The sequence below is a fragment of the Hibiscus syriacus genome, unplaced genomic scaffold (assembly GCF_006381635.1).
Source record: "Hibiscus syriacus cultivar Baekdansim isolate YM2019G1 unplaced genomic scaffold, ASM638163v2 tig00111758_pilon, whole genome shotgun sequence".
Lineage (NCBI taxonomy): Eukaryota > Viridiplantae > Streptophyta > Magnoliopsida > Malvales > Malvaceae > Hibiscus > Hibiscus syriacus.
The window spans coordinates 2,459,343-2,470,356 of NW_024063170.1; the positions used below are offsets into that span (position 1 = coordinate 2,459,343).

At 36.0% G+C, this 11,014-nt stretch overlaps 1 protein-coding gene and 1 pseudogene across 1 annotated transcript; one reads left to right on the forward strand and one right to left on the reverse strand.

Moving 5' to 3' along the window:
• The first annotated feature begins 1,667 nt into the window (after positions 1-1,667).
• Positions 1,668-5,056, forward strand: LOC120169373 (annotated as a pseudogene).
• A 1,531-nt stretch (positions 5,057-6,587) lies between these two features.
• On the reverse strand, positions 6,588-7,313 carry LOC120169250. Its single transcript, XM_039177444.1, has one exon. The coding sequence runs from the start codon at positions 7,201-7,203 to the stop codon at positions 6,739-6,741; it is 465 nt and encodes a 154-aa protein (XP_039033375.1). The 5' UTR covers positions 7,204-7,313; the 3' UTR covers positions 6,588-6,738.
• Between the last annotated feature and the right edge of the window lie 3,701 nt (positions 7,314-11,014).

Sequence of the window (11,014 nt, forward strand, 5' to 3'; positions counted from 1 at the left end):
ATGATAACATGTGTGCTCTCTTACGTGTTCGTGTTCGTGACATTATCTGAACGAAGTTATATGGAATTGGCGATCGATGAAGACGATAATGAGGGTGTGCCATGTTTACAACAAGCAGCAAAATGACATCGGGTTCGATGAACTTGTACCAGAAGAAGCTTATCCGATAACGTTTCAGAGATGCCTGGTTATGCTTAGATCTTCCTTTTCAACAATTTTGGGGTACATTGACTCTCGGGTCTTCTTGATCTGTTAGCAGCCTTCACTTTTGGGTGAAATCAGGTAATATTATTCCAGTTTTATACAGTATACTTCACTTGTATGGCGACCCATTCTTGAAACTAATGCAAGTTTCCTGGGAAATTTTCTGTTGATTTTGACTGCCAATGTTAGGTCAATTTATAGTAGTTGATGGTTTTTTATCTCTCAAAATACTTTTTTTTCTTTTAATAAACTTTTCCATGAAACATTTTTATCATATTGTATATCACTTTTAGGTCGCATTATTGTATCTCATGAAAGAATAACAAGGAAATAATATTAATAACTTCTCGTCAAGCTCGATTGATGGAATTGAAACATTAGAAAATTAAAGGTAAATTATATCATTGGCCATCTAACTATAGTATTTTTTTTCATTTGACTCTAATTTTTGAAATTTTGTCATTGTGTCACTCAACTGTTTAAATACATTCAATTAAACAATCAATCGTTAATATTTAACGAAAATATTGATATGACAATTAATAAATTAATATATTACACATTTAGTCAATTATACTTATATATTCTATCAATTTAGTATATTTAATTTCTATTATCAATCAGCGGAAAGAAAATGACAAAGGTAGAAGGGGAACCATAGGATTCAAACCAAAGTCCCTTGGGTGAGAAAAGAGGAGCTCCACACTGGGCTAGTTAATCTCTTGGTTTAAAATGGATTACACATTATATATATATTGGTGAACAAATGTATAAAGAAGAGACTAGCTAGCAAATCGAGACTATCCTCATGTGTCTTAATTAAATATATTTAAATAGTTAGTGATCTGATTAATAAAATTTTAAAAATAGTAAACAAATAAAAAAAGTTATAGTTAAATGGTCACTGATATCAAAATAGTTTTTATCAGAATTGCACGGTGATTCGAATGGTTGCACCGGTGTAACTTGTGGATGTAAGAATCAATCGGAATCGAGAAAAAATGAAGATGGTAGCATAAATTGATGAAACTTTGGATGTTTCTCTAAGGTAAACAGTGACATGTTATAACGAAGATCAATGAGAGTTTGATCGGGGATCGACGTTGGTGCTGATGATGGTGTCGGTGATGGTTACTGCCGGTCACCCGATTACCTATTGAAAGAGGCAGGGAGCAGGGAGAGGGAACACACGGGACTACTGTCACGTGTTTTTTTTAAAGATATTTTTTTTTAATTTTTAAAAAGATTTTAAAAATTATGTGACATATGTAATTAATGAGAATATTTAACGATGATTAAATAATATTTGAATATCTAAAAATATGACGTTTAAAATATTAGATATAAAAATAAGGAAAAATATTTTATTGGCTAAAGAAGTTTTATTAAGCCCATAGAAATGATGATTTGTCGATGCACCGATCATTATCATAGTCAGCTTACAATACTTTAGCTTTTTGACAAGTTTCGTTTATACTTAGTTTCTTAGCTTAATCTGGTTTCTCAATTTTCTCTTTCATATATCTTTTATTTTCAGCTACTTACAGTCTTCATCTGGGCCTAGATTTTTTTTATCCCCGCTTGTTCTTTTTGTGTTCGAATCATGGCACACACTCTTGGCCTTACTCAGCCGGCAAACATCGAGCACCCCAAGGTAAAGATCCCTTTTTTTTTATCGACTTAATGGGTTTTAGATTGAAAATTTTTCCCCTCGAAAAAGTGATCTTCTTTTGCTAGTTGTTTGGGATTCATTTGTATTTTTTCCTTTTTTTAAGGAATTGAACTTTGATCATAGATTGATTCTTTATAAGGGTTTACAAAAGTTGATATTTTGATGTGCATATCATTGGATCGACGAGAACGGGATTATTATGAAATTAATGGTGGAAAAATTAGCTTTTTTTTGTTAGTCTAATGTTTGTAAAATGCTTGAAAGGTCTCTTTAGCTGCAAAAGAGATCGATGTGGTAGAATGGAAAGGGGACCTACTTGCAGTTGGGGTCACTGAGAAAGACATGATCAAGGATGAAAACTCCAAGTTTCAGAACTCACTTTTGAAAAAATTAGATGGCTTGTTGGGTGGTCTCTTAGCTGAAGCCTCTGTCGAGGAGGATTTCACCGGGAAAACAGGCCAGTCAATGGTTCATAGACTTCCAGGTCTTGGCTCCAAAAGGGTTGGTTTGTTTGGCCTTGGACGATCAGCTTCATCTCCGGCTGCTTTTCGTGGGCTTGGTGAGGCTGTTGCTGCAGCTGCAAAGATTGCTCATGCCAGTAGTGTTGCCGTCGTCCTTGCCTCTTCCGAAGGTCTCTCCACCGAGTCTAAGTGCAGTACTGCTTCGGCCATCACATCTGGTAATGCTCTTTTGATTCCTTAGTATCATGATCTATGTTCTTATTCTGAAGATTGGAGTTTATCTTAGTTGAATTGGTTTGCATTTTGATAGGGACTGTGATGGGAACATGTGAAGATAATAGATACAAATCCGAGTCAAAGAAATCACAGCTTAATTCTGTGGATATTATTGGTCTTGGAACTGGACCTGAGATTGAGAAGAAGCTCAAGTATGCTGAAGTTGTGTCTTATGCTATACTATTTGGAAGAGAGCTTGTGAATTCACCGGCCAATGTGCTTACCCTGGTTCGTACAAGCATTATTCTTGTATTCTTTTTTTCCTTTTAGATGATCCTTTCTTTTTGCAGTTATTTGTGAGGATGATTGTTGTTTAGTTTTATGCCTGAAGGTGTAATTAGAAGGTTGAATTCTAACTTATTAGTAACAGTGAGTATATCGTTTCAATGGGGCAATAAAAGGATGAGGAAATTTGAACTAATGTGAGTTTTCATGCCTGCAGCTGCACTAGCAGCAGAGGCTTCAAAGATTGCTTCTACATACAGCGATGTTCTGTCTGCAAACATCTTGACAGAAGAGCAATGCAGGGAGTTGAAGATGGGATCTTATCTTGGAGTTGCTGCAGCATCTGCAAATCCTCCTCATTTCATCCATCTGTGCTACAAACCCTCGAGTGGACCTATTAAAACCAAGTTAGCATTAGTTGGAAAAGGATTGACTTTCGACAGGTAATTTCATAAATACTTGCATTGTCGTATTCTAGCAGGAATATATTTTATGATTCAGTTAGCGTAGGAAATACCCGGCATTGTGTTTTTCTGATTTTGAATACTTGTCTTATGTGTTCTTAGTGGTGGCTACAACATCAAGACTGGACCTGGTTGCTCGATTGAAACCATGAAAGTGGACATGGGAGGTTCTGCAGCTGTTTTTGGTGCAGCAAAAGCCCTTGGACAGATCAAACCTCCTGGAGTAGAGGTAATCCATTTGGTTGCTCTCTTTTTCAAGATTATATTTCAATGCTGGGGAAAGGACGTGTATTCTTTTCTTATCGTGTTCATATCGGTTTATATTTGCTGGCTTTTTCTTATTTCTGCATTGAATCAAGTCTCTCACTTTATAAAATTTTCCAAATATGCAGGTTCATTTTATTGTTGCGTCTTGTGAAAACATGATAAGCGGAACAGGTATGAGGCCAGGAGATATTGTCACAGCTTCAAATGGAAAGACAATCGAGGTATAGTGTGTTTTATTTTAGTACCAGAAAACAAAATCGAGGTATACATGAACTTAAGTTATTGTGACATTTGTAATAGGGTACTTTCTTCCTTGTCTTTAATAAATAACTTTCTTCTCTCTGTGTGAATTGCAGGTTAATAACACCGATGCAGAAGGTAGGCTTACGCTAGCTGATGCTCTGGTTTATGCTTGCAACCAAGGTGTTGAGAAGGTAAAGCCAGACACTTGGCATTGTGATTTTTTATAAGGATCGTAAACCTGATACTTTGGATTGCTTATTTTCTATAGAGGATCAAAATTACATTTTTGACTACTTGTTAACAAACTTTGCAGATAGTCGATCTGGCCACGCTAACTGGAGCTTGTGTTGTTGCTCTTGGTCCCTCAATTGCAGGTATACATATGAATTTTACAATTCCCGGAATATAGTTTTCTGAGCTTATCTTTGGTTAGTTTCGGAAGCAAGTATACGCTCATTTTCTGGATGGCAATCACGTTTGGAGAAACGAGAGGATATCTTAATGTTTAACACACATACATGAATGAAATTCTGCATTTGCCTTGTAAACGTTTCAAATCGAAACTTTAATGTAACAATTTTAATCTCAACATTCAAGCGCTTTTCTTATTCAGTCTCTTCAAAAGGACATTGTGTTTAATCATTTTCATTGGTTGTTATTCGATAATCGAACCCAAAGGGCATATATGGACTATCTCACCACCGTCAATGCATTGGAAACTTTTCTTTCAGGTGTCTTCACACCCAGTGATGATCTAGCAAAGGAGGTATTGGAAGCTTCAGAGGTGAGTGGTGAGAAATTTGGAGGATGCCATTAGAGGAAAGCTATTGGGAGTCAATGAAATCAGGCGTTGCCGATATGGTAAATACCGGTGGTCGTCAAGGCGGCGCTATCAATGCAGCTCTGTTCTTGAAACAAGTACGTGAATTTTTACCATCTGTATATTTGTTTTCACACTCAGATAAGACCATGTTGCGGAATTTCATCGTTGTTGGAACTATGGTGTTGCAGTTTGTGGATGAAAAGGTGCAGTGGCTGCACATCGACATGGCTGGCCCTGTCTTGAATGATAAGAAATATGTAGCAACTGGATTTGGGATCTCAACTCTGGTGGAATGGGTTCTGAAAAACTCATCTTAAATAGAAAGCTCGGACCATGCTCCGTCGTAGACGGTGGGGAGCGAAAAGAGGAGAAGAGCCTGTTTGAGGTTGTAGATTTCTTTAAGATCTGTTTCATGAATAAACCAAAACACGTCTGTGCATGTCTTTTCTTTTATGGTTTGTTTCTATGCAAGCTACAACTACATCAGCTCTTTTTGCCAATAAATTTCTTTTCCTTGTCATGACCTTTTACATGATTGTGTTCTAACTTGGTTTATACACAGTTTCTTTGTTTTTCTTCTTAATCAACGATGACAGTAAAAGTGGAATTTTATATCATAGATTCATAATTTATTTGAAAAAGGTTAATTGCATCAATTGTTCTCAATTACGACTCTCATTTTCAATTACTCCTCAAATTTGAGGTATTTTCCATCTTCAAACTATGACTTATTAAAGTTGGTCTTTAAACTTTTGAATATTCTAATTTCATCTCCAAAATTATGATTTTTATTGTAAATTGATCTTTGAATTTTTTAATCTTTCATTTTCATCCTGAATTTCATTCAAATATATAATTAATCTCAGTCATAGTTTAACTTTAATTTTATTTTTTTCAAATGTATAATAATATAATTATGTCTAACAATTTTATTAACAAGGGATATAATTAGCATATACCTACAGTTTAGTATGAAATGGAAATGTTCAAAAGTTTAAGGGTCAGCTTAGAATAAATGGCATAGTTTGGAGATAAAATTGAAATATCTAACAATTAAAAAATTAATTTAGAATGAAAATCATAATATGAGGATGAAATTAAATATTTAAAATTTGAGAGATTAATTTAAATCTAGGTTTACAATTTAAGAATGTGTCGTAACCATTTTTAGGGTGAAACAATTAAATATTATTTTAAAAACAGTTACGACTTTTATTTTGGAAAATTGAGTGATTTTGGATTAATTTGAATTAAATTGAAAAGAGTCACCATCGGCCTTTGGGTTAGGTAAGCCGAATACCTAAAAACGTCTTTTAAAAAACAATTTTAAGAAAAATCATTTTTAAGACAAAAGTTGGTCTACGTTTACCAAAGATTTGATTAAAACGGGTTTGGGAGTCGGTTATGAGTGGGGAAGGGTTAGCACCCCAAAGCGCCTAAAATTGGTGTTGTGTCGCTTATACGCTATCGTAATGGTGGAAATCCTGAATCAAATATCAAGTTAAAATATGATCCGTTTATTGAATATTAATTAACTTGCTTCGAGTTATTTGTTTAAAAGAAAATCTTTTTACTCGATAAGAGATCTAGCAAAACATGAACTTAAAGGATTAAAATGGCAAAAACAGAAAATTAAAAGGCTAAAATAGAGAAAACAGAAATTTAAAGGACAAAAATAGCAAAAACAGAAACTTAGATGACTAAAATAAAATATTTATAAATGTTGTAGCCAAATTCGAACATTAAGGAAAATATCATAACACACAAAATCAGTGACCTAAATAAAAATAATAAAGATTGAAGGAACAATTCGAAACAAACAAATAATATAACAAGAGACCAAAATAAAATAAAACAGAACATGCATGTTTGACTCGAAACTAGCAAATAAATATCAAAGATAAAAGCAAAAGCATGATGGGACCGATAGAAAGATAAAAGCAATGAAACATTGAAGTTTTTTGAAATAGCAAAAGTAAGTGAAGACACAGAGGATCCTAGGTTCCAGGCTCAACCACATTTCACTGCAAATAAATTATCATCCAAAATCATACGCTTGAATGGTTGATCACAAAATTAAGTATATCTAGAGATCAAAAGCCATTAACGATGATAAGCATAGCACCACCATCCGAGGCAGAGAGGTCTAACACACAGCACTGCTCGAGTACTCGACGACACAAGCAAACAAAATATCTTTTCCACTGCTGAGAATTTCGAAAGAAAACAACTAACCATGTCTGATCCATTACACTGCATGTTTCCGAATTCAAGATCGTCGTCCTCTTCATTACCAGTAGGTGCTTCAATTACGCTGAGTGCATTGCTTTGTAGCTTCACTTCTATGCCATTAGTAAGAACCAGCCAATGCCACCCGCCAAGTCCGACAACCTTCTTGACCACGCCATGAAGAACAACGAGAAACAATTTAGTACGGTTATTCCCGGTGACAACCACTTCGGTATGACATGGTAACACCGAGAACTCTTCTTCGTTACTGTCTCCGCAACTCTGTAACTGAGAGAAACCACCGCCGCCGTTTAAGGAACTCTCCATTGCCTCCAACATTAGTTATTGGATCGGAAGATCATGCATTGTTGAATACGGAGATGCAAGTCTTGTACACAAAAGAGAGAAATTTCAACAAAATATAAAAAAATTGTATAAAGAAAAAGAAAAACACAGTCCAGAGACGGAAAACAAAAATCAAACTTGTTTTTTTCTTCCCTCTTTCTTTTTTTTCCTCAGGTTCACCGAATGTCTCCCTCATTTATGGTTGAATTAGGGTTTTTTTTGTGTGATTGGTAGTGGATAAGATAATTCGATGGGTTGGATTAGGTTATGATATTGGATAGTGATGGATAGTAAGTAGGGTAGGTAATAATTAATATTTTTTTTTTAAATTCGGATAAAATGAGTATCTATCTAATGTATAATAGAATTAACTCTATTCAAAATGGTATGGGAAATTTGATAGAAATAAAGGGATATTTCTTACCATTTATAATCTCATTAATGGGAAATAAAAATATGTTGTTTGATTCGCAAACACGCTGTTGGGAAATAAATCGAGTAACGAGTAATTTCTCTATAACTAGATTAGTGAGAATGCGAAATAAAAGCGGAAAAATAATACCCGAAATTGATAACGGAGTTTAGCCAATTTTGCCTACGTCTCCAGACTGCTGCAGATCTTTTACTAAGAGAGAAAATTTACAGGTGTTTACAAAACACTCACTACTCACAAGAAACTCTCTAGTATTGGGAGAAAGAAATGATTTGGGATGATTTTGAAGCTAAATGAGCTAGGGTATTTATAGTTGAAGTTTAGGGACTAATCTTTGAAAAATACCCTAAAGTTCAATGACTCAATTTTGTAATTATCCCTATTACAAAATAATAAAAAATTTAGCAGCCCATGCACCAAAATTATTTAGCCGCCCCACTTGTTGATTTAGAAAACAGCCGCCCATATGCTTTTAATTTCCACTCTCATGCATTGAATTTTCAACAATCTCCCACTTGAAGATCGATTTTAATATGTCTTCACACCTCGATCAATGCAGCATCATTTTGATCTTGTTATTTTAGCAAGCCAACTGAAGCTGAACACAACTTCAGTTTGTCCATAGTCACCGTCTTTGTTAACATGTCTGTCGGATTTTGAGCTCCACTAATCTTTTCAAGCTTCAAAATCCCATCTTCCAGAAGAGACCGGATAAAATGATATCTTAATTGTATGTACTTCATCCTGGAATGAAAAGACGGATTCTTTGCTAGATGGATAGCACTTGGACTATCGCAATACAAGATATTGTTTTCTTGTTTCTTGCCTAACTCTTTCAAGAAACTTTGGAGCCAAACCATTTCCTTGCTGGCTTCCGTAACAGCGACATATTCTGCTTCAGTTGTGGAGAGAGCAACTATCTTCTGTAGTTGAGAAACCCAACTCATTACGATTCCTCCTAGAGTATATACATACCCTGTAGTACTTCTTTTGATGTCAACATTTCCAGCTAAGTCAGCATCTACATAGTCTGTCAGTATCGTATCTCAACATTTGAAACAAAGTGCTTTGTTTGTGGTACCCCGCAGATATTTGAGGATCCATTTGACTTCTTCCCAGTGTACCTTGCCCAGATTAGTCATGTACCTGCTAACAGCTCCCACTGCTTGAGCAATATCTGGTCTGGTACAAACCATGACATACATCAGACTTCCAATTACTGAGGCATACAACACCTTCACCATGTGTGCACGTTCTTCCTCCGTCTTTGGTGACTGTTCTTTGGAGAGTCTAAAATGAATACCTAAAGGTGTACTTACAGGTTTAGTATCTTGCATGTTGAACATGGAGAGTACTTTGTTGATGTACTCAGCCTGTGATAACATCAAAGTCCCTGACTTTGTGTCTCTCTTGATCCTCATCCCAAGAATCTGCTTTACAGCTCCCAGATCCTTCATAACAAACTGTTTCGACAATTTTTGCTTCAAGTGTATAATCTCTTGCATGTTTGAGCCTACAACAAGCATGTCATCAACGTACAATAATAAAATAATGAAGTTGTTGTCGAACTTCTTGATGTAGCAACAATGATCTGCTTGGCATCTGGTAAAACCACTACTACTCATGAAGCTATCGAACTTCTTGTACCACTGTCTATGAGCTTGTTTTAAACCATACAAGCTCTTCTTCAACCTGCATACCAAGTTTTTCTTGCCTACCTCTATGAAGCCTTCTGGCTGCTTCATATAGATTTCTTCCTCCAAATCACCATGAAGGAAAACTGTCTTTACATCTAACTACTCAAGATGTAGATTTTCTGCAATTACAATTTTCAACACCAGTCTGATTGTAGACAATTTCACGACTGGAGAGAAAATTTCATTGTAGTCAATACCTTCTTTTTGTTGAAAACCTTTGACAACCAATCTCGCTTTGTAGCGTTTGCTCCCATCGTGCTCTTCTTTGATCCTGTAAATCCACTTGTTGTGGTGTGTTTTCTTGTCTGGTGGTAATTCAGCTAATTCCCATGTCTGATTGGACATAAGTGAGTCCATCTCATCTTTCATGGAAGACTTCCACTTGAATAAATCCTCCACTTGCATTGCTTCATCATAGCACTCTGGTTCCCCATTGTCAGTCAACAACAAGTAGTGCAAAGAAGGAGAATACCGTTGGGTTGGTTTAGGAATTCTGGAGGAGCGTCTCAGTTCTGGTGTGTGTGGTTCTTCTTGAACTACTTCAGGATTGATCTGAACATCATTTCCAAAAATCTCCTTAAACTCAACAAATTCCTTTATTTTAGCTTCGGTATTGGAGCTACTTGATTCTACAATTGACTTGTCTTTGTACATCACATTCTCATTGAAAATGACATCTCTGCTTCTGATGATCTTTCGATTTTCGTAATCCCAAAACCGATAACCAAACTCATCACCGCCATAACCAACAAAGGCACATTTGTTAGACTTAGCATCAAGTTTACTTCTTTCAGCAGAGTCTATGTGTACATAAGAAATACAACCAAACACTCTTAAGTGTGAAAGGTTTATTTCTTTCTTGCTCCAAACTTCCTCTGGTATTCCGCCATCCAAGGGAACTGAGGGCCCACGGTTGATCAGGTAAGCTGCAGTGTTGATAGCTTCAGCCCATAGCAATTTGGGCAAGCCGGCGTATATCCTCATGCTTCTGGCACATTCATTCAGAGTTCTGTTCATGCGCTCTGCTACGCCATTCTGCTGCGGTGTCATGGGAACTGTTATCTCAATCTTGATCCCATTGTTTGCGCAAAATTCTCTGAATCTACTATTTCTGTACTCTCCTCCATTATCAGACCTCAACCGCTTGACTTTCAAACCAGTCTCGTTTTCTACCATGACCTTCCATTTTCTGAAGGTATCAAAGACTTCTGATTTCTTCTTCAGAAAATAAACCCACACCTTCCTTGTAGAATCATCGATGAAGGTGACATAATATAATGAGCCTGCAAGAGATAGAACTAGAGATGGTCCCCATACATCAGTATGAACCAACTCTAACTTTTCAACCTTGGGTGTCTTACCAATCTTTGCAAAGTTGACTTTCTTTTGTTTTCCAAAGATGCATTCCTCGCATAGTCTGACATCTACATTCTTTAGATCCGTCAGCTTCCCTTTTGACAAAAATGTCTTCATCCATTTCTCGCTCATATGACCAAGCCTTTGGTTCCATAGGTTTGATTTTCCATCAGCATCTGTTGTAGTAATGATATTTTCTAAGTTTGAGGTTACATAGAGAGTACCAATCTTCTTACCACGAGCAATGACGAGTGCTCCTTTGGTAATCTTCCATTCACAGCCTGAAAATGTTGTACTATAACCTTGTCCATCAAGTTGT